The following is a 26,107-nucleotide window of genomic DNA, read 5'->3' on the forward strand; positions in this document are numbered from 1 at the left end:
CCAATCAAACTAGTGTTTGCGGCTTCATACCTACATACCTACATACCTCCACACCTCCTTACCTACATACCTGGGTAATAGATGGGTAATAGATGGGTAGTAGATAGGTAGTAGATATGTAGTAGATAGGTGCAAGGTGATATCAGACGCAAGACGAATGAGGAATCAATCGGGCATCTACCCACAGCCAGAGAGAGAAGGTGAATAGAGAGAGAGAGAGAGAGAGAGAGAGAGAGAGAGAGAGAGAGAGAGGGAGGGAGAGAGAGAGAGAGGGAGGGAGAGAGAAGAAAATGGATACCAAATTGCTTCCCACCACCACTACTACTACGTGCTACCTACCACTACCACTACGTACTACCTACCACCACCACGACGCGTTCATTCGTTCATTCTGCTATACCTCGACCGACTGTTCTGTCCCTACTGAACACTACCCACAACCCCCCAGACCCATCCCATCTCATGCCATCACCTCCACTCTACCTATAAAACCCCTCCGCCTCATCCCTTCCCCCCACCGGCGGCGCCGACGGTCCCTGTCCCCACATTTGCTGTTGCTGCTGCGGCGGTGCTTGATACGGCTGATACGCGACATACGTCTGAGCCGGACTCGCCGATGCAGCACCGCCGGGGACAGCGGGCGGCGGGTGCGACGGCTGCTGCGGCGCCTGTTGCTGCTGTTGGCTGCTGTTGGTAGGGATCAGACGGTTGCTGTTGTGGTTGTTGTGGTTGTTGTGACGGTTGGGGGAGGTAAGTTGAGGAAGAAGAGGGGTGGTCGTAAGGGGCTGATGGTTGTTGTTGGGGTTGCGACGGGTACGCCGAGGCTTGCGCGCCAGCTTGTGTTTGCTGTTGGCTGCTGCTGTTGTTGGTACGCGTCGTACGCTTGCTGCGACGGGCGCGTGTCGATGGGGCTGTTGGCCGCCATCTCGTGCGGGTACGCCATGGACTGCGGGCGGCCGCCCGAACCCACGCGCTGCTGCGGTTGCTGTTGGGCATACGCATCGCTGCTAGCAGGCGTAGGGCTGGAGACGGCTGCTGCCGGCGCCGACGGCGTCTGGCCCGGCGCGACCATGAAGAACGGCTGGGGCCCGTTTTGCGGCGGCGGCTGGTAGCCGTAGCCCTTGTCCGGACCGGGAGAATAATAGCGTTGCTGCGCGTCCTGCTGTTGTTGAGGAGGAGGAGGACCTCCGTATGCGTTGTACGGTGCTCCCTGCGATGGTGGGGGTCCCGCGTAGCCATATGGCGGCCGGCCGTAGCCAGGCTGGCCGGCTTGAGACATGGAGGCCTCCAAGAGAGCCTCGTAGTCTCGCCGTGCTTTGATGAACTTTTCATTCAGTTGCGTAAAGTCGTCTGCAGCGCGTTAGATGGGCTCGAAACTATGTCACGGCAAACTCACCCTTCTTTTGCGAGTACTTCTTAATCAGCTCAATCAGCTTTGGCCGTATCGCCACCACCTGGTGGTACAGAGTCTGCACGTGTTAGCGTCATGCTGACTCGATCGCCATCGCGCCTCAACGTACCGTGACCTCCTCATTGTCCCTCGCGTCCGCAGTAGAAGTCGTGCTCAGCAGAGCCAGCAGCTTCTCTACATTCTTAGTCTGGCCAAAGACTTCGCCTTCCATTTGTGCCTCTCTTTCAAGCTCCTCTCTTGTCGGGTCCTGCAATTTCTCCACATAGTTGAGAGGGAAAATGCCGACCTGGCCACGCAGAGAGCCCTTCCACCAATCCTTGTAGACCGACTCGAGCACAGCGATAATGTCACCCTTGCGGAATGCCAGCTCGCCTGGCTCAGACGGCGTAAAGTCGTAGAGTGCGCGGACGCGAGAGACTGTTGCAGCGGTTGTGCCAGAGGCAATGGCCTGCGATTGCGGCTGACTGCTGGCCTGCGAGACGCGGCCGGCTGATTTGACTTGGCGGCGGCGGGTGCCGGTGCTTGATTCTCCTTGAGCGACAAAGCCAGAGCCATCTGAAGTTCTTCCTCCTCCTTTGCACGGTCCGTCTCTGTGATTTGTGTCTTTCCGGGCTTCGATGGGGGCCGCAAGGTTGGGTCTGCGTTGGGTCAGTTTGTGAATTCCGACCGGGACTGGGAAAAAGTACTTTGAGTCTTGAGCCTCATGTAGGCCTGCTCCATGATTCCGAGCTCTGGGCTGTTGGAAAACATTTCCGTCCATTCCTCCATCCGCTCGAGAATCTTGGCCTTGACTTGCTGGTGCGTATTCCGATCGTTTGCCAACCGGAGGAGTGCATCCGTAAAACTCCTCGAGGCCAGCTCCTTGTGGATCTTGAGGCCGCAGTTCTTGGAGAGTGCGTTTGCCAGCTGTATACACGCCATGTCAGCTGCATACTCTTCATCACCCAGACGAGTGGCCGACCTCTAATGTGTATAGCTGGACGTTGGCATTTCTGTGCGCGAGGCGCTTGATGAGCGCAGCGACGACATCTCGAGCTCTATCATCCCACGATGCATGTCAGTACATGCCACGTCTGCCAAGGTGTTTGTCCGTCTCAGGCGCGGTCGGTCAGGATGGTGGGAAACGTACCCGCTTTCGGTGGCGCCGACCTTGTCGCAAACATCCTACAAGGTATTAGCCAGAACGCGAGGTCTGGAGCAGGCCGGAATCGCGCACGAGAATGTACTCCCAGTTTTCGCTCGTCAGGTTCTCGTCGGTAGCCTTGACTGTGGATCGCAGCTGTTAGCATGGACGCTGGCCGGGCATGTCCAGCAGCGGGGCGGAGGTGTGGCACTAACCGACGACCTCGTCAAACTGGTTCTGCTGGGCGCGAAACATGGAGAGCGAGGCAATAGTTGGTCGGGTATCAGGAGGAAAAGGATATCAGAGAGTTAGAGTGCGATGGTGTGGTTGAATTGCTGCCGCCTAGATGGGGAGCTCCCGCCCATGGGACGAGGTCCGGGTGGGGCTTGGCACTGCGTCACGGTCAATTCCCCGGTCGCCGCCCGCACTTCACCACTACTTCACTTGCTCATGCTTTATATCATTATGTACTGCAAATCTACCATCTTCTCATTTCGTCCCACAGACTCGATCGGCGCGCTCTCCGCAGAGAAAACCACTTTCCAACCATCCAACCCGTCTTCCTTTGCTTTCGTCACTCGCAGACGTCACCTCGTGAGCACATTTTGGGCCTAATCGCTCTGGTCAGCTCGCCCTCAAGCCATTAAGTTGAACTAACGTCGGTTCCCGCCGTCGGACCACTGCTGTCCATCCTCAAAAGAGGGCGCAGCCTGTCCTCAATCTTGGACGTGTCGGACCCTGTGGGCGCATCGTAGTCGATGCTGAAAATGGTCACGGCCGTCTCGCATCCCTTCAGAGCGACGTCCGTCTCCCCGCGAAGGGTGCAGTTGCCGTCGATGCAAGCGTTGAGTCCTGCGCCATCAATGTTTTCGCCTGAAAAGACTCCTGTGGCGTTGTTGTAGACCGCTTTGGTACTGAGTGCTCCGCCAGTCATGCGCGTACGGACAAATGGTGGATCAATACACGAGTCGTCCTTGAAAGAGGTGATGTCTGGGTAATTGACACTGCGATTCCCACGTCAGCAAGAGACGATTCTGGGCTTTGGGGCGTACCTGATGCCGTATCCTAGTGGGAGGAGGCGCTCGCCCTGGGGCGTGTTGTCAATCAATTGTTGGACCAGCTTGACCGTGAGATTTGCGCTGATGGTGGCAGGATCAGTCAGTCCAGCCTCTGTCGGACTTTTCACGTCTGTGTAGCTCCTCTGGCCGCCGTTGCTCCCGGCAGAAAAAGCAATGGCGGGGACTCCACGGCCTATGGCCGCCGTCGTCGCGCCCATGGTGCCGCTGAGTGTGTACAAAAATCCCCCCAAGTTCTGCCCTACATTGGGACCGGAGACGAGCAGATCGGGCGCGTCGACCTTGGGCCACACTTCTTGCATGACGTAGTCGAGGTTGACAAACGTACACGCGGCCGGCGTGCCATTGTAGTACCAAATGTTGAAGTCGTCCTTGTCGTGGCCCAGCGAGGGGGCGCCTTTGAGAACAGAGTCAAATGCGCCGTTGGCCATCAAGGTGCTTTCCCGAGTGAAGACTGACTAAACCATGCATGAGCAGCTGACGTGAACGCTTGCGAAAGAGGAAAACTCACCCTGCCGCCTTGGCCCGAGTTGTCGACGACGGGAGCGACGAGCAGGACTTCGTGGCCAGCCTCCCTCAACAGGCGATATGTTTCTCGGATGTTTGCGCTCGCCCAGCCGTCATCGTTGTTGAGCAAGATGCGCAAGGCTTGGCCCGTTGAAAAGCAACACAGTACTGCCGCGACCGCGAAGGCGATCGGAAGACGCATCTTGGGGTGAGTGGCAGTGTGAGAAGGGCGCGGGAGGGAAAAGAACGAAGAGACGGCTCGGGCGGTGTTGAAATACATGAAGCATGGTCGTTGCACAGGTAACCCTGGAGCTATGGTCCCGTTGCAAGGATGAGCTAAGTTCGGATATGCCGTCCCAACGACTACATCGATCTTGTCGTCACCGACTGCCGTGTTGATATGTCAAGAGCAAGAGATTCGTTCGCTATCTTGCCATCTTTCAGAGTTGTGAGTGTGTGGGTAGTCCTTGATAAACTTTTTTTTTTTTTTTTTTCTTTCTGGCGGTGACGGTTGTTTGCAGGCAGCCAAACGCTCCGCCTTCCAAAGAATAGCAGCTGCCAAAACAAGGAGCAAAAGGGCAGAACGTTAGCAGAGGTCGCGAGTTGAACTCTCGACCTCTGCCATCGTCCCCCAGCCAAGTATTCATGATTAGACAAGTTGATGATTATTGCCGAGTACCCTTGAGCAGTGTTCACGCTTGCGTTTCCCAGGCTAGGATGACATCCACGCATGCTTTCTCGTCGACTGGTGCCTTGGAAGTGAACTGGCGTTTTTGGTTAATGTAGACAATGAAATTGAGGGCGCGCACTTTGGGAAGACCGCGTCCTGCTGAGCTAGCTGCTCTGTTAACAGTTTGGTAAGTTTGATGTCCTGAATGATTGTACCGCGCTTTGGTTTCGGAGCCGGAGTAACGAGGTGGACGGCGCAGTTGGCGGCGGGCGCTTTGTCATGTTGGCAATGATGTGGCAGAGCGAAAGTGTGAGAGAGGGAGAGAGGACAGGGACCGGTGCCAGAGTGAGTAGAGCGAGGCTTGAGAAGACAGCAGTTGGCTGAAAATAGGACAGCGCTGGCTGAGAGAAGGGGGCGGCGCACGGGGTGAAGCAGTGAAGAGAGCGGCGTGTCGAAAGGGAATTGATTACCCGCTCGCGTGAAGCAAGAGAGGATATCAACTAGTCTAAGGAATATAGATAGATGACTGCCCACGCGCACGAGAAAAGTACTCAAACAGGACAGTTGCCGTACCTCTGCATGGACTCCGCACGCACGTAGCTGCTGCGCACGACTCCATCTCGAGCCCACTATACAGGCAGGTAGAACACCACAGCGCAGCAGTTCAAGTCAAGCAGACATCTAGATCCGCATGAACCGACGCGATCTTTGTAGCCTAGCCTACCTAACCTAATCGTAACTGAAGAAAGCAACCTCATGACCATCCTACACACACACCTCAACATCATCAGCACGAAAAGTGAACTCCAGAATCAGTCAGTGTCGTGGGTTCATGGCAAGGAGTAGTCAATTAGCGTCGCACATTCGGGCTAGAGCCAGACGGACGGACGGGCGGGCGCCACATCCTGCAGCTATGCAGTGGCGCGTGGACATGGCTATGCATGCAGGCTGTCTGCGCATGGGGGCAACTTTACACATCCAGCAGTGTAGTTAGTGATTCGGCTGAGATGCAGCACCACGCATGAGGCGGCAAGCGGACGTATGCGTTGTGGAGAAGGAGGAGGAGAAATGGGGTGACGAAGGATAATTCAGGAAATTTTTAAGTGGGTGAGGGCATGTAGACGTGGATCTGGGGTTCTGATGATGTGGGGGGAGGGGGAGTTGGTGCTAGGGCTGTGGAGAGAGGAGGATGGGTGGCTGGATGGGAATGCACTAAGGTGGAGAAGGGGTAGAGTGTGGTTCACTGATTGACACAAGACTCGAAGGTAGCTTCTGCGGAGGAGTGTACGAGATGTGAATGGGACGAACGCAGACGGGACGGCATAAAGCAGCAGGAGGAGAAGAAAACGAGAGCGAGCAAGAAGATGTATGTATAGGCCCGCTCAATTCTGCACATCTTGTCGTGCGACCGCAAAGACTGACTGCCAATGTGAAAGAGAGAAAGACGACAGGAGAAAGCAATTCAAGTCACCCACCCTTACCTCCTATCTCAATCTACCTACCTACCCACCACGTCCCTCATTCTTCTCTCTTTCTCTTTATTTTTCTTCTCCGGATCCGCCATGCCCACAAACCCAGCCCCAACTGCTGCGCCTGTCTAGACCCATCCCCCGCCCCAGAAAACTCACTCCCGCTAGGAACACTGTTCCCCTAGCCATTCTCGCTCTACCTTGCCTCTCCACACACAAAAGAAAGGCAAGGTAAGGTAGCAAGCCTCGTGAGTGAGGGCATGTAAGGAGGACGTGTGACAGACAGACAGATAGACAGCGCGTGGATGCGTGGATTGAGGGGTAAGTGGAGAGAGAGTATGGAGGAGACGTTGAAGCAAACAGTAAACAGACGACCAACTACTGGCTGCTGCGCCCACACAGACACTCGTCAGACCTTTTGGCTGCAATGCTCTCTCTTTACTCCTACGCGCGGCCAGGCCAGCGGCCACCACCGCCAGTTTGCCACGCTGCTGTTACAACGGCGAAGGACGCTTGCTGGTCCGTCACTCCCTCACTCCTTCCTTACTCTTTCCATTGTACCCACTGATGGACTGATGGACTGATAGACTGGCCTGTTGGATGGTGGTGGTCAGCGAGCGATACGCAGACCGCTCCTCCCGTTCATGTCGGTGCGTTTGTGCAGTTAGTCTGTTGCCCACCTCACCGCCCGCGTCGAGCCAGGTTGCGCGGAGCCATCGTGTTGGTGCAGGGACCTCGGCTGATGAGCTGAGATGGATTTGCCGTCGACGATGAGAACTGGCCAGTGGACAGACAGAAAGACAAGCAGACAGGTGAATAGATAGATCGAACAGCTGTGGAAAGGTGCTTGCTGGTTCGGAAGAGCCGCAGGGAACCAGGGCGAGAGCACACACACACACAGAGAGAGAGAGAGAGAGAGAGAGAGAGAGAGAGAGACAAAGAAATTGAATCGTCTCTTCCACAACCTACACCACCAACCAGGTACGGACGAAGCGGTACCGTGACGGTGGGCTGGATTGCCTAGATGTGAGCGACGGCAGCGACAGACCGGCACGCGACTCTGGCCCTCAAGCAGCAAAGACGGGCGCGTCCATCCATCATCGCCAGCCATGTGCACCAACCGCCGCGCAAGCGAAAGAATCGTCCTCGCAGAAGAGAGGGGGAAAAATGCCCCGACGATGATGACGACACGAGTCATTAGAACTCACCAAAGCTCGAGCGCGCTTAAGAGTCGGCATAATTTTCTCACCATCGGCGCCTCTATCCCATACACAACGAACGCCGCTGATCGGATGAATAAAATAAACGGCACGACGAACGGACTGAGTCGCTGGAGGAGGCGCATCATTGGCTCGATGGCTCGCTCGTGCGCGCGGTACATATTGATTTTCAGGGGGAGGCGCGGAGCGGCTCCACCGCTTACTCCCAAAGGTTTTTTTGCCCGTCACATCTTGCCGTGATGGGCTAGGCGGGTTAGTGGGTATGGAGGGTGTGTGTGTGTGTGTGTGTGTGTGGGGCGGAGATGGTGGTTTGTATGGATGGTGCGTGCGCTGTGAGCTGGCGAGCTGGTTGGTTGGTTGGTGGGTTGGACGACGGATGGTGGATGATGGATTCAGTTCGCCCGAGGCATGATTTGCTCTTTATCGCCGCCTGATTCTGCTTGCTGTAGTCGTTGTCGTTCATTTTGCCAATGCTCCGGGGTCCAGATCCCGCAAATGCACTCTAGCGTAGAGGCGCCTTCGTTCTGGAGAATACCTACCTGGAAGAGCGGGAGAGCAAGACGGACGGTACGTAAAGGTGCGTGTTGGTCAAGGCAGAGAAGTCAATGATCAAGCAGTAGTCGCCGCCATATATTCTTGTTTTGCCATTCATCAGTCGTATCTTTTTTCGTATCGCGTGTCGCCTACAAGGTCCACCCATAGAATCCACGCGAGACGCGGTCGTGCTGGTGTGCTCTGTTTGGCGCGTGCGTGCGTACGCGCTTTGTACGTGCATAGGTGCGAGTGCCGCGCCAATGCACAGAGAGGCAAAGAGATTCGGCCGGTCTTTGAGTCTGTGGTGGTGAACTTGCTGGTGCACTGGTCTGCTGGTCTGGTCTAGTCTCTTCTCGTGCAGCAGTAGTGGGGAAAACTGGTCAGAGGGCGTTGGTGGGTGCTGCGTGCGCTGTGTGCGTGGGCGCGTGCGATGCGATGCAATGCGTGTGCCGAGGTCATTCGTGGATGGATGGATAGATGCCGACAACATAACTATCTGTCTAGCGAGACAAGCAAGCGAGGCGAGGTGACTGCTGCGGTGAGAACCAAAAACGACGATTGGAGCCATGCCGACTGGTGATGGGCGACGGGTAGATTGATACGATAGATGAAGAGTCCAACCACCAACCCACCGTCGTCCGCACGCAGGCAGGGTACATATCACCGCGATCGGCGGGCGTGGACGGTGGCAGCGAGCGGGATAAATCCTCAAGCGCTCGAGAACCCTAGGCCGTGGGTCGGTCGGAAGCCGAGCGAGTGGGGAAGCAAGTCGGCAGAGGCGAGCGGGTGAGGAGCGAAAATCTTGGCTCCGGTGCGAGATTTGTTGTCGTTGGCTTGGTGTTTTCTTCTTGTCGTCCGAATAATTATAGCAAAGATGGGATGGGATGTTGATGGTCGCTCGCTTCATGCTGCTCGACTGGATGGAGCGAGCTGCTTGGCGCCGATTGCGGGATGAATTGATGCTTGGCTTTTGGCCGCCGCTTTCGCTGTTGCTGTCGCCGTTGCTGAATAGCGGAGTACAGTGGTACCCGCAGTACTGTTGCTGGCAGGCGCTGGCAGATAAATAGGTAGGGACTGAGGTGCGTGTCAGTGAGTTGCACGTGAGAAGAGTGTGCTCAGGGCCGTACGCTCAAGGAGACGAAACGCCCAAGATGGTGCTCAAGAACCATGACTGAAGAAATGGTAGTTCGAGAAGACTCGAGTAGAAACAAACTCCAAAGAGAAATAGGCACAACCAATTGAACACTTTTCGTTGAATTCATTACCTCTGAAGTGGTATTAGGGTCTATCGTCTATACTAGCGAGGAGGTAGTATCTCAAAGGAAAAAGAAACAAAAGCAAGAGAGTAAAATCCCAAATCTCTTGACCTAAAAAACCCATCAATCATCCAAGCGCCTGCGTCCTTCAAGCTGACTTTTGTATTTGTGCAAGACTCGATAGGACCGGTGGGACACATGATCGTGCAATTAATCATTCGAAATCCGCCAACCAATCTACTCCTCGTCGTCATCGGCCTTCTTCTCGACCACCGAGTAGCTGTTCTTGCCATCGACGGTGACCGAGTGCTCAATGGCGAGCTTGCTGATGCGGCCAATGATGTTCTCGAGGCGCTCGTTCTTGTTGCCACGGTCCTTGCGGCCAAGGTTGTCGAGCCACGGGATGCGGTTGAGGAGGAAGTAGACAATGGCGATGATGATGGTGACACCGATCGAGTAACACCAGACGACGACGACGGTGACGACGTCAGTCCAGCCATCGAGGCGCTGGTTGAAGGGAGTGGGAGGGCTGGTGATTTGGGGCTTGCCCGAGAGCCAACCGAAGATACAGAAGATGGTCGCCAGGGCGTCGACACCGAAGATGGCGCCAACGAGCTGCCACGAGGGCCAGGTCTTGCCACCACGGGTGACGAAGATGAGCCAGTTCTCAGTGAGCGAGACTTCGAGGAAGAGAATTTCCTGGACGGAACCAAAGTTCTGAACGATACCGCCGTTGCTGAGGAACATGGAGCCACGGATGATCCAGGTACCGGCAGCAAGCAGGATACCGAGAATGACCGAGATGATCCAGATCTTGGGAAGCTGCCACTCGACGGGACGCTCGTCAGAGAAGGCGTTGTCGTAGGCGACGGCGACGGTGGCCAAGTCGGCAAACAGGGCAATGAAGACGATGAGCTCGACACGGATGGTCTCGTTGATGATAATCATGGAGGTGACGAGGTAAAGCTCAAGGTGGAGACAGAGAGCGATACGGTACTGGATGTAGGCCTTCATGCGGTTGAAAATCTGGCGAGAGATCTTGATGGCGAGGACGATGGTGGAGAGACCGGGGGCAAGGAAGACAATGTCGGCAGCAGCCTGGGCGGCCTCGGTGGAACCCTCGACGGCAATACCGCAGTCGGCCTTCTTGAGAGAGGGAGCGTCGTTGACACCGTCACCAGTCATGGCAGTCAAGTGACCACGCTGCTGAAGCATCTCGACGACCTGGTACTTGTGCTCGGGGAAGACTTCGGCGAAACCATCGGCAGTCTCGACGAGGTCGTGCTGGGTGGAGCCGGTGAGACCGCCGTGGATCAGCTTCTCAGAGTTGTAGACCTTGGTACCGAGGGCAAGCATCTTGCAAGTCTCCTTGGCAATGGCAATGGCGTCACCAGTAAGCATCTTGACGGGAACACCGAGGTTCTGGGCCTCGAGGATGGTCTGGGCAGTGTCCTCACGGGGAGGGTCGAACATGGAGAGGAGACCGAGCAGGATCCAGTCACCGTCGTTCTTCTGGTAAGCAACACCAAGCGAACGGAAACCACGGCGGGCGAACTCGGTGGCCTTGTCGCGGTAGAGGTCGGCAACCTCCTTGGAGCAGTTGGACAGGTTGACAATGGCCTTGGGGGCACCCTTGGCGCAGACGTACTTGTCGCCGTTGAGCCAGCAGACGGTGGTAATGCGCTTGGAGACGGGGTCGAAAGGAGTGAACTTCTCGGTCCTCCAGGGCTGCTGGAGAATCTCACGGGCCTTGGGGTAGCGCTTGAGGGAGAGAATGGTGACCTTGTCAATGGGGTCGAGCGACTTGATGTTGTGGGAAGAGGCGAGAGCAGCGCAGGCCATCATCCAGTTGACGTCCTGGCCCTCGGCAACGTAGGGCTCGCGCAGAGAGAGCTGGTTGGCAGTGAGGGTACCAGTCTTGTCGGAGCAGAGAACATCGACACCGGCAAGCGACTCAATGGCAGTGAGCTTCTGAACAATGGCCTTCTCCTCGGCGAGGTAGGCGGCACCGACAGCGAGCGTGGTGGTGGTAACGACGGGAAGACCGACGGGGACACCGACGATCAAGAGAATGAGGGCGTAGTGCAGCAAGTTGATGGAGCTGTCCTCGGGAGTCGCAATCTTGAGGTGACGGAAGAAGCCACCAATCCAAGAGACGAGGATGAAGAAGACGACGAGAACCAGCAGCGACGTTCCAATGGAGTCCATGATGGCCTTGAAGTGACCAGAGTCCTTGGCGCCAGCAACGAGGGTAGCAGTGCGACCGACGAAGGAGAACTTGGCCGAGGTCAGGGCAACACCGTAAGCCTTGCCGCGCTTGCAGCCAGTGGTGTAGTAGCAGACATCGCCCATGAACTTGTCGACGGCAAGCGATTCACCAGTGATGGCAGACTGGTCACAAGCAACGAGAGGCTGGCCGAAACGGTGAGTCTTGTCCTGCTCGTCCTCGGCCTCGTCGGCCTCGTCCTCGGGGTCATCCTCCTTGAACTTGTCCGAGTCGCGGAGCTCCTTGTAGCGCTCAAAGTCCTGGGGGCTCGAGTAGTCGCAGATGAGACGAACGTCGGCGGGAACGGTCTGGCCTTCCTCGAGGACAATGATGTCACCGGGGACGATTTCACGGGCGAGGATGTTTTGCTCGCGGCCGTCGCGGACGACGGTGGCGCGCATAGCAATGTCACCCTTGAGCGAAGCGACGACATCGGCAGCCTGCTTCTCCTGGTACCAACCGACAATGGCGTTGAGCAGCAAAATACCAATGATGACACCAAAGTCGACCCAGTCACGAAGACCAGCGGCGAGCAGAACGGCCAACTCCATGGCTGCAACGGTCGTTAGCGGCGTCACGTGCCAGGAACGGACCCATGAGCGGGCCAGGGAATATGGTTGTGGCAACTTACTGTAGAGGACGGGACCCCGGAAGAAACCAAGGAACTTGAGGAACAGGTTCTCCTTCTCGGTGACGATTTCGTTCCAGCCGAAGCGCTTGCGGCGCGACTGAACATCACTCTCGGTGATACCCTGGTTGATGTCGGCCTCGAGCCAGGCGGGAGGGACTACGCCGGAGTCGGCGGCGCCGCTGCCCTTGCTGCTGCGCCAGAAGGCCCACCAGGGCTTCTTCGCGGCGGTGACATCGCCTTCCTCAGCACCCTCGGCCTCGGCGGCCTTGGGGTCGCGGTAGGTGGTGATGAACTTTTGGAGGGCGGCGTACTCGTCGAGGCCTTCATACTCGTCGACGTGGTTGCGGAGCGACTCGTCGTGGGCATCGCCCTTTTCGATGTCCTTGGACTTCTTTCCCATGGTGGATTAGGTGAACTGGGGTCGGGTTTGGGGGGAAGATGGTAAAAGAGAGGACGAGGAGGAGGAGGAGGAGGAGGGAAGAGGAAAAAGAATTTATACGGTTTGGCCCGACGCAAGTTTGGATTGTTGGACTTGACGGCGCCTGGCGCAACCCACACTTGTCGCTCGATCAAGACACGAGGGGACGAACAAGAGTGTAGAAGGGAAGGGCTTGTGATGAGGGCCGGGGCGAGGGCGCCTTTATGAGAGGGCTGGATGATGGCACAGAGCACCGGAGAAACGGCGAGCCCACGGTAGCGGCGTCTCGGGGGATGTCCCTGGCAACGAGCCAGTGACGTTGAGCCGAGCAGACGACGAGTGCCGTGCGTTCCGCCAGTGACTTTGACGACCTAAGGCCAGTGCCAAAGCGAACGAGAGCCGCGCGATTTTTTGGTCGCCGCCGCTGGGCTGGGAGTTGCATCAGGAGCGCGCCGTGGGGTTCGGAAATTGAACTCGTGGGCCGATAAGCGACAATACATCCAGTCCTCACCAAAACAAAACGTCAGCCGCCCAATGTTTGAGAAGAAGAAATTTCGGCCTTGGGGCTTCCTGTTCGAATCGCTGCCGTCTTCGCAATTGAATTGCTTGGCCTTGCTTGTACGCTCTCATTTCACTCTCTCTCCCTCTCTCTGCTTCGTCTCTGACCGCTGCCCGTCTCCCGTCCACCGCCTTTCGATGCCGACGCACGCGTCCCTCGCACCGACACTCCATCAGCAGGTCGAAGCTCTGGGCTAGCGAGGAAAGTAGCGCCGGCTCGAGGTGTCGAGTGTCCTGTGTGTTGAGAGGCCGCACAACTGGCAGCGGTGGGCGCCTTGCTCTGACCATAACTCGCCTCTGCATCCTGCGCATTCCTCTGTGCCCTTTTTTCTTCCCTCTGTCGCTGTCCGATCTCCGCAGAGGTGTCCAGCGGCCCCGCGGCATCACATTCTGACTGTGACGTCTGCGTCTTCGCTGCCCGCCAGGCCACCTTTCTCCGACCTTTTGGCCCTCACCCTCGCCCGCACCCACGGAGTCTCGACTAGAGAGTAGCATACGGCAAGCGGCGTGGATCTGCAGGGTGCTGGGGCAGGTTGCCGAGCAGCGGTGGGTGGAGCGCCTGGAGATGAAAACAGTGGAGTATGTAGTAGTCCAGTCCAGTCCGGTCCCAAGTCAGCAAGCAGCAGAAGAGCACAACAGACTGTGCCTGAGCCGTCGCCCTACCCGACGCCCGACACCGACGACGGCAGTGATGTGAGTGAGCGGACGCGCAGAGTGACGGCGTCCTGTCCGCATCGCTTTCTGACGTGTGCGAGTCTTGATTAGGTTGATGGGCAGCCGGCATGGATCCCTGCTGGGCGCATGGAGCCCCGGACGGTCCGCGCCCGGTCCATGCCGTCTTGGGAAACGTGGGTGGGTTTAGTATTGGCCAATGACAAGCCGCCGTGGGATTCCACGCAGCCTTCGATGCAGCGCAGCAGATACCTACCTACCTACTGACAGCAATCTTTGACCGACCGACCGACCGACCGACCGATCGACCGACCCAGCTGGTTCGGCCGACCTGCCACCCACTCATCGTGTATGTCGCCGTCGTCGTCGTCGCTGTCGCCGTCGACGGCCGGCCTCGCTGACCTTTACCTACCTACCTACCTCCCTACCTCCCTATCTACGCCGCCGGAAAAGGCTGCCTGTCAATTCTTTGAATGTCTGCTCGTCTTTGTGAAACAGTTTCTTCCTGCCCTCTGCTCTCGCGCGTCCCGCCCGCTAGGCCTCCTTGCCGCTGTCCCAGTCGGTCCGTCTGCATCTCTCTTGCACACCTCTCGTCCTTTGCACACCAAAACCGACTGCGGCGCGTGTGCATGCCACTTTTCCCGATGCGTCGTCCAATGCTCGCCCTCTGTGTCGCTCTTCATTCCTTTATGCCCTCAAGAGCCAGCTGCGCGGCATATCCCCCGTGTTACCCAGGCCTGAATACGGTCTCATCTGCGCGTCCAATCTCGCCCGCCCCGTCCAATGCACTCGTCGCCTCCCTCTCCGCATTTGGACATGCTGCCCCGACCGGCCGACGCCCTTTTCTTCCTTGCCCCGGATTTTTTGCATGAGACAAGCAGGGCCGGGAGTCTGGAGTAATCCCTCGCCTGTTGCCTCTCGTCCTTCTCCTGATGCTCAGGCGCCTGGACTGCTTCTGTGCCTTTGCTCGACCACCCTATGCGCCGATGAACATGTCGGCCATGCTTTGCATTATTATTTGACCGCCTGGCTGCCAAGTGCTCCTCTTTTCTTGCATCATACATGTCAATCTGGGGGAAACATGTCATCATAATCCTGGCGCGCTCATGGCGCGACTTTTCCTGCCACAGGAACACATGTCCGCCAATGGCCCCGCTACCGTAGGTAGGTAGTCAGGACCCAGCATCTGCTCTGCTTGCCCCCCTCCTCGGCCCGTTATGCGGCTACCAGCTCGGCCAGCCTCAACTTTCAAAGACGCGCCCTGTGATTCGCCGCCCCCCCAGGTCCAGCGACCGTGGGGGCCGACGCTAGGGAACTTATTCCCGTCAACCATTTCCTCTTTCTCCGCGTGGGGTATGCCGCAAACCCGCAAGTCCACATCTCTCTGCTACAGGGGAATGGGTTGGTGGCAAGATTGGGACTCCGTACTCCTTCTCCTGCTGCTGCTGCTGCTGCTCGCTCAAGGCCGGCCAGCCAGGCGGACCAAGACCGCCACTGGCGTACCAGATTTTCCCTCAGGTCGTCGCAAACGCGCTACTCTAGCTGATCTCCCGCGCCCAGTCAAACGGACAAGCCGCCATCTGACTAACAGGATTGCCCTACGTGCAAACTGGCCGTGTCAGGTGCAACTTCGACGGGCGACGACTTACTGCTTGCTCTTCTTGGCGATCGGCAGCCAGGCAGCCTTGGAGCGCGTTTCGGTCTCCGTGGCTGGGTCTTGGAAGTATCAAACTCGTTGCACCGTGGGACACAGACACAGCAGTCGGCGATAATGATTATGATGATATTGATTACTCCTGCTGCTAACTATTCGTGCGGGCTTTCTCCAATCAAAAAAGGGGGGGGGCAAGAGATGAGATGAGGCCAAGAGCAGCACAGCGGAGCGGCGAAGCTATACTGACGCGGCACACACCATTGGCATCCCGCATTGCTTCACAGACGGCGGCGATGATGCGGCAATAAAATGTTTCGATTAATTCGCCGCCGCCGCCACTAACCCCTCCCCTTCCCCCTTCCAAGATACCAAGACTCCAACCTCCTGTCTGCAAGCGGCGACCTACAGACGTGCTCATCAGGGTTGCACGTCACGACGGCCAAAAATACTTTGACTTGACTCGAGACGCACACATCCGCAACCGCCAGTGATAGGAGTCCGCTCTTCAGCCATCGTGAATGACTACCGTACCTACAAACCCCTTTTCCCTTCTCTCTGTCACTCACGATCCAGTCGTCGTTTGTCTGTTGCCAGTGCTTGTCCACATACTACACCACCACCGCCACGGGCCGGGCAGCCACACCACACTACACTGAAACCCCTGGCCGACTTATCCACCAGCCAGCCATCCACCAGACCTAGTCCCAGAACACGACGTCGTCGGCGGACGGGACGGACCGCTCCGCCGCGCTTCCTCCTTCTTCCCTACCACACACATCCCTCCATAACTCAGGGGACAAGGGATACGCTGCCGGGTTAGGCAGGACGGTGGTGGCAGTGTTGGACAGGGAAGACAGGGGTAGGGGTAGGGGTAGGGGTAAGGGAGGTAGGGCTGAGAGTGAGTAGTGAGTGAGTGAGTGAGTGAGTGGGTGAGGCATTTACGCCAGGACTACGCATCGTTGCGGCGCCGAAGAGACGGACGATGGGTGGTGGATGGATGGACGGGTGGGTGGGTGGGTAAGCAGTGAAAATGTTCGAGCATAGGAGCAGGCGTGTGTGCTCTCCTTCCGCCTTTCCACGGACGTCATGCCAGTCTATTGGTCTCTCTCCCACTCCTTCATCACCATTAGATCCCTTGCCCAGGAGCACACGACATGCAGGTAGGTACAGGTTTCAGTCGTCAGGGGGATTTTCGTCGCCACCGAGTGATTGCCGTCGCCACTCACACCCCCTGTTTTAGAAGGTCTGCGAATATTTGGGACGCTCCACAGAAAGCCGTGGACGACGCACATACCGACCGTTCGCTGGGGCGGAGCCGAAGGGTACCTGACGATGAATGTGCGGTGGCGAATCGAATCGGATGCACAGACGGAGTGACTAGGTACCTACCACTTCCACTGCCTGCTTGTCCACAAGCTCAAGTTGGAGTACGCGTGGATCAGTTGATTGACCTTCTTCTGGACGCTTCTGCATGCTGGCTACTGCTGCTTCTGCTGCCACCACTGCTCTGTGAGAAAATGCCAATGACGGCATACCTAGGCAGTATGGACAACCGAAACCCCAGCAGTCCATTGCTTGACAGCTGCAGGGACCACAAGACTGGCGTGTTTGGCTGGTCGGTCTGCAGTCTGACACACCAGACCTCTTCGTACCGCGCCCTTCTTCGCAGCTTCTACAAGGTGACGGAGCCTGGACGAGTCTCGGAGATCCCTCAGTGACCGGTAATGCTGGACATTGCCATGCTTGCTCAGAGCGGCGCAGGGATTCGCCAGGTCAGCAAAGTCAAAGGCGGCTCGATGACAGATAGGCAGGCAGGCAGACAGACAGACAGAAAGACAGGGTCAGGGTGTCCAATGCAAAAATGTGATGCGGTTCAATGGTCTGGGTGTGTTCACGAGAGGTGTCGAGGGTGGGTGTGTGGTCGGTACGCGCGGATAGGGCTGAGCGAGCGATTTTCCAGCACTAGCTAGGTACATGTAGCTACGCCTTCTTTTCTTGGTTCGGGGACGCCGTTTAGCCTTATTTCTTCCATTTTTTTTTTCCCCTATTACTGTGTCGCCTTTCGCGGTGGCGGGACAGCCGGAGGGCCTCAGCGACGTAAGTCTTACTCACGTGGCGAATTGCTGTGTTAGAAAGGTGATGGTGGGAGGTGTGAATGAGGACGCAACAACCCCACGGTTGGGCTGGACGCGTCTGACGGGAATGACGGCACGATTTTCTGGAACTGCGAAGGCCGAAACATTGAGCGGAAACGCTTGTTGAAGTGCCGTGGTTTGGAGACAACCAACAATGCCGTGACGGCAACGCGGGACGGGAGCTAAGTGGATAGTGTGTACAGTACAGTACAACGCTACCTATTTCCTTGACTTTGCTCGAGGTACCTGCCGCTCTCCAACTGCCAGCAGTTTCTGCCTCTACTTTCATATCTCACCCTTCTTTCATCCAGCGCCGACTGTTTCGGCCATCGCTCCCTTTCCACCGCCAATCGATTCATTGCGACTATTCCCGCAGCCTTACCACGCCTCCCAAGCTTTCTCGGCAGACGCGCCATGAAACCATAGTGGACGGGCTCGCTGCCCGCTGACCACCCTCGACTGTCGTCCCTACCAATTCCCCGGTACAGGAAACTCCCGCCCGCCTCGCGCCGCATAGCCGAAATCACCGAGCGGTAATGAGAGGAACCATCATTGGTCGCAGGGCGGCAAAAATGCCTCGAAACAAAGGACGATAACCAAGGCCAGGACAGGGAACCCGCATCATCGCTCAAGGACTCGAAAATAATAATAAAATAATAAAAAAAAATGCCGCGTATCATGGCGCCGCCGCCAGCACACGCAATTACTGCAGCCAGCACCTTATCGCATCACATCGCATCGCCGTCGGATCCGAGGCTGGAGCGAACATGAACCTACATGGCGACCTCACCTAACACCACCCGCGCGTCTTTCCATCCTCTACGTCCGCAATTGGACGAGAGAAAAGGAGCAGCAGCTGTCGCGATGCTCCGGAACATGTCCGCGCCGCACCGAAGGAAGCCGAGTTATCTACACTCATGGACGACGCCCAGCTGTAGTAGATACGCATTGCCAAGAGGTGGTGTTGTTTGGACAGCCTGTTCTCTCTCTACAACATGGGTGCAGCTCGGCAGGTCGAATCGGCAGTAACGCTGGACCCCAAGGATCCTGCCGCTTCGGGCAATCGGATCGGCAAAATTGCAGCGGTTGGCTAGGATTGCAGCAGACGTCAAAAAGCGAAGAGCAAAGGAAAAATATCGCAAAGGACAAACGGCAGGCCATCCAGCCACATGCCCACGCCGGACACGAATGCGAGCCAAATATCATGCAAATGCAAGATGGTCGGCATGCTGACTGAGGGAATAAGCAAGGGCGACAATGGCAAAATCAGCCGCCGACGTCAGGACACAGGTACGGCGCCCCCGACCCTTGACACACAGCTGAAACGGGGAGGCCGGCACGCGAGTGTTCAAAGGCGCCAGCCTCCACCGGTGTCATCAATGCGGATTGCCGCGGACGACGCGTCGTGGTTCTCGCCAGGTGCGTCGGGCGCAGAGAGGAGGGCGTCGACGGGGGAAATCAAACGGCGAGTCGACGTGCGGTTAGAGGCCACACGCCAGGCAGGCATGTTCCCAGCGAATCTAGACGGGGACCAGGTTCATGCGGGAGCCGCCGTTCTGCGCCATTTTCTTCGGCATTGGGCTGCCGTCTGCGTCGTCCATGCGTCCGTCTGTCCGTCTCTCTGCGGAGGTACCCTTGCCAAAATTCTCAATATGCCGACGACGAACTTCTCCTTTGACGCCGTCTGAGATGACGGGGCATTTTGATTCATGGCAGAGGTCGCCTTTCGAAATGTCATCTCTTTCTCCCTTTTCGTCTCATCTCTCGTCGCTCCTCGAAGAATTGGTCCTGCATGTCGCCTTGCAGAGAGGCGCCCCGTCCTCGCAACGTCTTTTCCGCTTTTACGTTTCCTCCACACTTTTTCGCGTCGCGTCGACTCCCTCACCATTCTCCATTACACATGGACCCGCTGCGCCAATGAAATTTCTTTCGTCGCGCAGATGCCTTCGCACCGTGCCGTCGTTGTTAGGGTAGGGCGTTCAACAACGACTCCAGGGCCTCCCTGGCATGCCTGCGTGGGGTAGCCAAGGGACTGAAAGCGTCCAAGTCGCCGCCGCCTGCCTGGTTGGGTAGGTACAGGGAGGTTGTCGTCGGTCACCTAAAACCATCGGTACGCTGCCCGGCTTGCCTGCTTCGACTCTGCGATCGAGCAAGCGGTGCGCGCGGGATCTGGCGCGCCTTTTTCTTCTTCTTCTTTTTTTTTCTCCTTTTTCTTTTCTTCGTCTCTGTGTCATCCTCGTTGTCAAGCTTCCTGTTTGCTCTTATGACTTTTCACGCTTTTACGTCTTCGATCCCGTGCAGGGCGAGCATCGGTAGAAAAGATCTCGCCTCACCTTATTTCCACCATATGCTCGCCCTCAGCTCCAACTCTCTCTTCAGCTGGCTGAACACGACGAGGAACAATCGGCGTCGCCACCTGCAGACGCGTCTTTCCAGGTCGCTGGATGTAGTTCGAAGCCAGGTATTCGGCGGCATTGGCCTAGGTCTTTGCTTCGCCCGCCCAGGTTTCCCTGTCCTCTGCCGTGCCGACCGAAGTGCGATCCCGGCCTACCTAGACTGCCGAACGGGAAGCACAGAACGGAAGGCATGGAAGGACCTGCGAGCGGTTGAGCGCGCGCACGCAAGCGCCCTCTTGCCGGGCGGCCCGACCCAACCGTACCTTGTGCTTGCGTTGGTCATGCGCTCCGCCGCTGCACCGTGGTCACTTCTGAGTGCTTGAGTAAGCTTCGGCTTCGCTGCAAACGCTGTGCGCGAGAGGTTTCTCAGCTGCCATTGGCGTTTGCGCGATGACCTTGCCTCCTTTTGCGACTCTTGCGGCTACGGTAGAAGCGGCGCGGGTGGCATTTCTTTGCTGATGGCATGTAGATGGGAAGGTAAGAGGGGAGGCAGAAGATTATCCTTCTTTGCCGTAGATACGCGGAATGCGCGGGACGACAGAGTCGATGGCTCGCGGACGATGACGAGTCGACCATTACAGTACGGACTGACTGACTGACTGACTGACTGACTGACTGACTGACTCTGATGACACGCATTTCAACACTTGCGCTCTGATATTTCAAGCAAGCAAGCCACCTCGTACGAACGCACAATTGAAATACCGAAACCTCGACATCCACCATTACTACCATCATCGACATCAATAATAGAGCACCAAACGCCGTTCGTTATTTCTAAGCCAGCCAGCCAGCCAACGAACGAAGGGGACGTAGCGTAGCGTAGCGTAGCCCCGCCACTCCGGCACGCAGGCACGCCCGTTACGCTACGCCCCCGCCGGCCGGCCCCGTTGCCGTGGCCACGGGTACGCGCGAGCGACGCGTATGGCCTCCTGGTGGTTCGTTTATTTCTAGGAACCGCGGTGCGCCGGGTGGATGGATAGATGGATGGGCACAGGTGGTGGATGCGTGTCGCGCTATCTTAGCTTACCAGGCAGTTTCAGCCAACCAGTCGGCGACGTACGTACGTCATGGCCAGCCAGCCAGCTAGCCATTCCGCACTCGCTCGGTGATGGTGTGACGAGCGTGGCTTTGCTGTTTTTGCTGTTGTTGTCGTTGGTTAGAGAATGGAGGTGCTGTGCTTCGTGTGGCTCTCTGGATGAGGTTTAGTTTGCGGTTAGGTTTGTGGCATGCTGACTCAAGGCTCGGTAAGCTTTCTGTGGTGGTAGTGGTGGTGTTGTTGGGCTAATCTAGGCTGAGCTGGCTGAGCGGGGCGGGCGTTGGACGCGTGGAAAGGTGGATGGGGTTTCATGGATGAGGTGATGGGTAAGGTGAGTGGAAGTGGCACAGAGACTGGGCAGAGAGGACTGTTTGAGAGGTGAGTAAGTTTGTGGGAGAAGTGACAGAATGTGGCAATGTGGTGTACGACATCCTTTCCTCCACGTTTTCTCTCCAGTCACGCAGTCGTTTTCTTTCCTTAGCCGAAGTCAAGTGCCTACTGCGTTTAGACTGCAGAGGACAGATGTAGGTAGGTAAAGGACGAGAGATTTCCTTCACTCGACTTTCAACAACCTCATCTCCCTGATGACCAACGCCAATCACGCTCTAATCAATTCACAGTCTGTCTCCCCTTGACCACTGGTACAACTATATGCAAAGAGACGGACGGCATACATCTGAATGCCCGTATACTGGAAGATCCCAACCCTCCACACAAGTGCTCCTCCTGACTCCCTCTAAACGACCACCCTCTTTTTCTCCTTCGCCACCCTCTTTAATGAAGTACAGAAGTGTCTACAACCCATCCGCCCATCCACCGAACCAGACAGACAAGCAAGCAGGTAGGTACACGACATCGATCCATCGATCCATCCTCGACCATCCTATCCCAAACCATCCCAAGACTCTTGGCACCGCCGATCCGCATCCCACCCATCCCATCCCATCCAAATCCCGCTCCGTCACTCGGCGGACCTTCCCACGGCAGCCTCTGGCTGCGTCTCAGAAGAAAAAAAAAAAAAAAAAAAAAACACACCGATCGATACGTAGCCACGACGATCCCACCAGTGCCGCCAAGAGAGAGAGAGTGGAGTGTACGAAAGGGGGGAGGGGGAAGAGGGGGTTTCGCCAAGCACCGGCGGAACCACTTGGCGCCGCGGTGCGTGTGTAGCGTCGGGAAGAAGGAAAGAAACGTGCACTGGCACTGCACCACCACGCACCGCAGTCAGTTGTTTGAGGGATAGGAGGAGGAGGTGGGTGGGATGGGATGGGATGGGTCATGGAGCGGTGCAGACTGTGAGGGAGAGCGTGATTGCTGCTACCTACCCTAGGCGCCCACCCACCGCCTGGCTGAGAGCGCGCCAAGGCTGACGTCGTGTTGCGTGCTGCTGTTGCGTGCTGCTATGCTGCTATGCTGCTTTGCCCGCCAAGCGGATGGGTATACGTACAAAGTGGAGGTACATAGCGGTGGTGGTGGTGATGGAGCGATTGTCGTTGTTTCGCCCGTTTTCTGTTTCTGTTCGTGTTTCGTCTCGTCTCGTATCTCAGCCTGCCAGCCGGCCAGCCAGCCAGTAAAGTAGTCTACACAGCACGTGTGTGGCTGACCTCCTCGTTCGGTCTCGCTTTCCATCAGTTAATCGCGCAGGCCGGTACTGTACGGTACGGTGCGAAGCGTCGTTGACTTGTTGGTCCTCTGCACTAATGCGTGTGCTTGCTTGCTTTCTTTCTTTCTTTCTTTCTTTCTTTCTTTCTTTCTTTCTTTCTTTCTTTCTTTCTTTCTTTCTTTCTTTCTTTCTTTCTTTCTTTCTTTCTTTCTTTCTTTCCTTCTCTCCTGCTCTCGTCCTTGGCCAGCTATGTATGTACAATGCAGCTTGGACAGTCGTCTAGGTGAATCAGATATGGTGTTGGTTTGCCGCGGAGACTCTGTTGTCCGGTTCTTTTGGGCGTTGCGCACATGCATACATGCATGCGCAGAGTGGAGTGGAGTGGGGTGGAGCGCAGCGCAGCGCTGGATGGATGGATGCCAAGGCGACATGACGGATGAGGCGGGGCGGGGCAAGATGATGCAAGGAGCCGTTTTGCGCTTCCTTTGCTGGTGCGTCGGCGGTGGGCGTTGTGGGTGTGTGGGTGGATGCGGAGAGAGGTTCAGGGGACGGGGCAAGGCTAGGAGGGTTTGTTGTTCTGCCAATTACCTTGGAGATTTGGGAATTGCGAATTGTTGGTGTGTGAGCACTTCTGGTTGGAGAGTGTGGTTGTGATGTAGTGTGATGTGGAGTAGTTTTGCAGTGCGCTACTCGCGCAGTGTGGGAAGAATACCGGAAACGTTGGCAGTGACTGACACGAGAGGACAGGTGAAAAGCGACATAGAAGGAGTTTCATGGGAAAGGGGGCTGTAGAAAAGCTGATGATGGTCTTTTGCTGAAGAATCCTTGGAAGCTGAGGGTATGGCTTTGCAAAATCTGATGATTTTGCGTCTACGGTTGCGGCTCAAGGATTTCGGTGATGAACCATGTCTACCAAACCCTTTCGATTCCTCAGATCATGCACTTTACGACTCCATACCAACGTCATGATGTCTACATTCTTGAGAATATCTATGTTGAAAGCACGGTCTGAGCAGAGAGTCAGCACGAAGTAACGAAAAGCGTCGTTTATCACTGTTTACAATGGGTCCGCGCTAGATTTGAGAGAATGCAAAATTGCAGAGTTATCTTTTGTATTTTAATTGTTTCATACTATATAGATGAAGACTTCCCGCGTGAAATTTCGCTCAAAATTTTGAAGTGATGGCAGCGCCACCTGTCGCTCAATCCCTCATACCTGCGCGGTGAACTACTCACCTTCCCACAGGCGAAATTGTCTAAGCAAATGAGTTCGCTGGCGATTTGAGGGCATGTAGGCTCGTATCTGATCGCATCTTTTGGTGGGTCTATACCTGACATATTCCAGGGGGTCTCAAGTGCTCATAGACTGCCGTTGTAGACGATGGAGAAATAGACTGGTCCTGCTTTCTTGCATGGCACTGAGCAAACTTGTTGAAATCTGCAAAGAGGCTTCTTATCCGATGGCGTGGAGGCAATCATCTGTCAAAAGTCTGCAGTCGGTGTGTGTTGACGGAACACTGGCCAGCATTGTTTGGCTGGCTGTGCTAGGAACGCCGGCAGGAAGTGAGCAAATATATGAACATATCTGAGCCAATTTGTCTGCAACCTTGGTGCATTGGACCAATTTGCGTTGCAAACCCAGAAAGAATAAGTGGGGAACCGGATGACGTCGAGGATTGTTGCAACTTTGAATTTCAACACCTGGGCTCGATTTTGACACTTTTTCGTCTTCAGTTCAGTACAGTAGCAACGCACTGAATTACCCAGAATGGCACTCCTGCCTCGATACCTGCCTCTAGCCACACGGCGGTGTCTTCCAAACATTATTGACTCGGTGAGCTTGACCTCGACACCTTCGTTCCAATCCACCACTCCAGTGTCCTGAATTCAACCTCATGATCTGAGCGGGCTGTCAACACTTCCACTGCAGCAACCTGCTACGCTTCTCCACCAACTCGCTCGCCTTTCAAGACGTTCAGTCTCTCCACTTCGTCTTTTCGGCTCCTCGCAATCTTGATCTGCGCTTGAGCGCGTCCCAAAACATTGGCCCAGAGCTCCACAACTCTTATCCACGACCTCTCCTCGCCAATCTTGTGAGATTCTGGCCGAAGTGCATGATCTCGACTAGTTCTGACACAGATACAGCTCCGTGACTCCATTCTGCACACTCGTCGTCTTCATGCTCCCCGAACATTTCTCTCGCCAACATGTCCCGTGAGGATGCCACCCGCGAATGGGCCGTCAAGTTCGAGAACGAGGTCCTCAGCAAGCCGGAGCACGCCCATCTCCGCCCTACGACTACGACCCAAGACACCGTCAACCTCAACGATGCGCTCAACGGTCATTACGAAAAGAAGCCAATCTCTGACTGCGCTCTTGCTTTCATGCGCCCGCTAAAGTCGCTCTACACTCGCTACCTGTCCGAGCGTGGCGAGCGTACCGTTCTCAAGTGCCTCGAAAAGGCCATCAAGAATCGCTTCGCGAAGGGAGACGACACGGGAATGCCGGGCTTGATCTTGGCTGATGTTCTGATGGCTGAGAAGCTGGCTGCGGAAGTCATGCGTCGTTCGGGTTCTGTAGAGCAGTCAAGCGGAGAGTACCAGCTCGCAATGCCCAACGAGCCACTTTTGGTGCGCTGGTGCAAAGAGATGACCCAGAAGCAGCCCACGTGGCCCAAGCGGTCGGACTTCGCCACCAAGGAGCAGTGGGACGAGGCCATGGGCCTGACCGAGCAGGAATGGTGGGAGGCTTGGGTCAACGCGATCGAAAAGAACTGGGGCTGCTACATCCACAACGCCATTCCCCTTCACTTGCGCGAGCCCGTCGCCGAGCAGCAGGGCAAGGACCACGTCCGCCTTCTGAACTACAAGCGCGAGGACGGCGACGACTTCGACACCGGTGGACGTACCGTGAATGACTACCGTGGACCGATGGACTGGACGGTTTCCTTCACCTACCATCTGCTCGTGCTCTCGCAGATGACGGCCAAGGCTCACGCCGTTGGCATCAAGTGGATGGATGACGTGGTCAGGGAGCGTCTTGAGGCGCCGAGGACCAGCAAGCAGGCTTGGCTCAACTTGAACGATGTCAAGAAGGCTGTCAAGAAGCTTTCTGAGGATCTGGACGCAGGCACTCAGGATCGACACGCCGATGGATATCTCGTGAGGGGGCTTCGAGCACAAGTGGGCGGAAAGTGAGGGACGATCCACAATGGCATGGCTTTGGAGGAAGGCTTGGGTTGAGTGGACATCGTCATGGCTCTAATTTTGATTTCGGGGAGTCCATGGGCTGAGACACAGGATAAAAAGGAATTGAAGCAGGAGAAAAGGAAGGAGTAGGACGACGGTCGATCAGGCAGTGCTTGGACTGGACGTGGCTCTGGGTATCCGGGCGTGGCTAGACTCCAAGACAAGTTGGCGGTCAGTATAGTTGACAAGGCAGAGCCAGCCAAATGATGGCAAAACATTCA

General features: G+C 56.3%; 10 protein-coding genes across 10 annotated transcripts; 4 read left to right on the forward strand and 6 right to left on the reverse strand.

The window, feature by feature from the left end:
* Positions 1 to 479: 479 nt before the first annotated feature.
* IWZ02DRAFT_478013 (class E vacuolar protein-sorting machinery protein HSE1) lies at positions 480 to 2,867 on the reverse strand (the record flags this gene model as incomplete). The annotated part of the gene is given in 11 exon segments (XM_066769061.1): positions 480 to 687; positions 707 to 859; positions 882 to 1,350; positions 1,397 to 1,469; positions 1,521 to 1,875; positions 1,911 to 2,049; positions 2,098 to 2,317; positions 2,373 to 2,448; positions 2,541 to 2,575; positions 2,628 to 2,677; positions 2,750 to 2,867. 11 exon segments carry the CDS (start codon positions 2,787 to 2,789, stop codon positions 480 to 482), a joined length of 1,818 nt encoding a protein of 605 aa, XP_066617398.1. The 5' UTR covers positions 2,790 to 2,867.
* On the reverse strand, positions 2,848 to 4,589 carry IWZ02DRAFT_466383 (5'/3'-nucleotidase sure). The gene is made up of 4 exons (XM_066768500.1): positions 4,122 to 4,589; positions 3,587 to 4,068; positions 3,193 to 3,538; positions 2,848 to 3,145 (listed from the first exon to the last, which is right to left on the reverse strand). The coding sequence occupies exons 1-4, from the start codon at positions 4,395 to 4,397 to the stop codon at positions 3,122 to 3,124; spliced, it is 1,128 nt and encodes a 375-aa protein (XP_066617399.1). The 5' UTR covers positions 4,398 to 4,589; the 3' UTR covers positions 2,848 to 3,121.
* A 2,116-nt stretch (positions 4,590 to 6,705) lies between these two features.
* On the reverse strand, positions 6,706 to 7,732 carry IWZ02DRAFT_165070 (uncharacterized protein). Its single transcript, XM_066762123.1, has one exon. It carries the CDS (start codon positions 7,452 to 7,454, stop codon positions 6,921 to 6,923), a length of 534 nt encoding a protein of 177 aa, XP_066617400.1. The 5' UTR covers positions 7,455 to 7,732; the 3' UTR covers positions 6,706 to 6,920.
* A 1-nt stretch (position 7,733) lies between these two features.
* On the reverse strand, positions 7,734 to 9,210 carry IWZ02DRAFT_165075 (uncharacterized protein). Its single transcript, XM_066762124.1, has one exon. The coding sequence runs from the start codon at positions 8,915 to 8,917 to the stop codon at positions 8,012 to 8,014; it is 906 nt and encodes a 301-aa protein (XP_066617401.1). The 5' UTR covers positions 8,918 to 9,210; the 3' UTR covers positions 7,734 to 8,011.
* Positions 9,211 to 9,217: 7 nt separating this feature from the next.
* On the reverse strand, positions 9,218 to 12,848 carry IWZ02DRAFT_165068 (uncharacterized protein). The gene is made up of 2 exons (XM_066762122.1): positions 12,164 to 12,848; positions 9,218 to 12,085 (listed from the first exon to the last, which is right to left on the reverse strand). The coding sequence occupies exons 1-2, from the start codon at positions 12,561 to 12,563 to the stop codon at positions 9,504 to 9,506; spliced, it is 2,982 nt and encodes a 993-aa protein (XP_066617402.1). The 5' UTR covers positions 12,564 to 12,848; the 3' UTR covers positions 9,218 to 9,503.
* Positions 12,849 to 14,810: 1,962 nt separating this feature from the next.
* IWZ02DRAFT_165079 (uncharacterized protein) lies at positions 14,811 to 15,612 on the forward strand. Its single transcript, XM_066762125.1, has one exon. It carries the CDS (start codon positions 15,029 to 15,031, stop codon positions 15,581 to 15,583), a length of 555 nt encoding a protein of 184 aa, XP_066617403.1. The 5' UTR covers positions 14,811 to 15,028; the 3' UTR covers positions 15,584 to 15,612.
* An 868-nt stretch (positions 15,613 to 16,480) lies between these two features.
* Positions 16,481 to 17,499, forward strand: IWZ02DRAFT_165062 (uncharacterized protein). Its single transcript, XM_066762121.1, has one exon. It carries the CDS (start codon positions 16,620 to 16,622, stop codon positions 17,181 to 17,183), a length of 564 nt encoding a protein of 187 aa, XP_066617404.1. The 5' UTR covers positions 16,481 to 16,619; the 3' UTR covers positions 17,184 to 17,499.
* Positions 17,500 to 18,397: 898 nt separating this feature from the next.
* Positions 18,398 to 18,972, reverse strand: IWZ02DRAFT_165264 (uncharacterized protein). Its single transcript, XM_066762126.1, has one exon. The coding sequence runs from the start codon at positions 18,804 to 18,806 to the stop codon at positions 18,516 to 18,518; it is 291 nt and encodes a 96-aa protein (XP_066617405.1). The 5' UTR covers positions 18,807 to 18,972; the 3' UTR covers positions 18,398 to 18,515.
* Positions 18,973 to 19,784: 812 nt separating this feature from the next.
* IWZ02DRAFT_165281 (uncharacterized protein) lies at positions 19,785 to 20,452 on the forward strand. Its single transcript, XM_066762127.1, has one exon. The coding sequence runs from the start codon at positions 19,864 to 19,866 to the stop codon at positions 20,317 to 20,319; it is 456 nt and encodes a 151-aa protein (XP_066617406.1). The 5' UTR covers positions 19,785 to 19,863; the 3' UTR covers positions 20,320 to 20,452.
* Positions 20,453 to 24,845: 4,393 nt separating this feature from the next.
* On the forward strand, positions 24,846 to 25,835 carry IWZ02DRAFT_437950 (uncharacterized protein; the record flags this gene model as incomplete). The annotated part of the gene is made up of 1 exon (XM_066766679.1): positions 24,846 to 25,835. One exon carries the CDS (start codon positions 24,846 to 24,848, stop codon positions 25,833 to 25,835), a length of 990 nt encoding a protein of 329 aa, XP_066617407.1.
* Between the last annotated feature and the right edge of the window lie 272 nt (positions 25,836 to 26,107).

Source organism: Phyllosticta citriasiana, assembly GCF_038021145.1.
Source record: "Phyllosticta citriasiana strain CBS 120426 chromosome Unknown IWZ02scaffold_27, whole genome shotgun sequence".
Taxonomy (NCBI): Eukaryota; Fungi; Ascomycota; class Dothideomycetes; order Botryosphaeriales; family Phyllostictaceae; genus Phyllosticta; species Phyllosticta citriasiana.

Excerpts from the sequence above, each read along its gene's own strand:
- IWZ02DRAFT_466383 (XM_066768500.1), bottom strand. The coding sequence starts at position 4,397 with ATGTATTTCAACACCGCCCGAGCCGTCTCTTCGTTCTTTTCCCTCCCG. Across the intron at positions 3,539-3,586 it reads CCACTAGGATACGGCATCAG|TGTCAATTACCCAGACATCA; the intron begins GTACGCCCCAAA and ends TGGGAATCGCAG. Across the intron at positions 3,146-3,192 it reads GTCCGACGGCGGGAACCGAC|GCCCAAAATGTGCTCACGAG; the intron begins GTTAGTTCAACT and ends CAGAGCGATTAG.
- IWZ02DRAFT_165070 (XM_066762123.1), bottom strand. The coding sequence starts at position 7,454 with ATGACTCGTGTCGTCATCATCGTCGGGGCATTTTTCCCCCTCTCTTCT.
- IWZ02DRAFT_165075 (XM_066762124.1), bottom strand. The coding sequence starts at position 8,917 with ATGAAGCGAGCGACCATCAACATCCCATCCCATCTTTGCTATAATTAT.
- IWZ02DRAFT_165068 (XM_066762122.1), bottom strand. The coding sequence starts at position 12,563 with ATGGGAAAGAAGTCCAAGGACATCGAAAAGGGCGATGCCCACGACGAG. Across the intron at positions 12,086-12,163 it reads CCGGGGTCCCGTCCTCTACA|CCATGGAGTTGGCCGTTCTG; the intron begins GTAAGTTGCCAC and ends CGACCGTTGCAG.
- IWZ02DRAFT_165079 (XM_066762125.1), top strand. The coding sequence starts at position 15,029 with ATGCGGCTACCAGCTCGGCCAGCCTCAACTTTCAAAGACGCGCCCTGT.
- IWZ02DRAFT_165062 (XM_066762121.1), top strand. The coding sequence starts at position 16,620 with ATGCAGGTAGGTACAGGTTTCAGTCGTCAGGGGGATTTTCGTCGCCAC.
- IWZ02DRAFT_165264 (XM_066762126.1), bottom strand. The coding sequence starts at position 18,806 with ATGATATTTGGCTCGCATTCGTGTCCGGCGTGGGCATGTGGCTGGATG.
- IWZ02DRAFT_165281 (XM_066762127.1), top strand. The coding sequence starts at position 19,864 with ATGACTTTTCACGCTTTTACGTCTTCGATCCCGTGCAGGGCGAGCATC.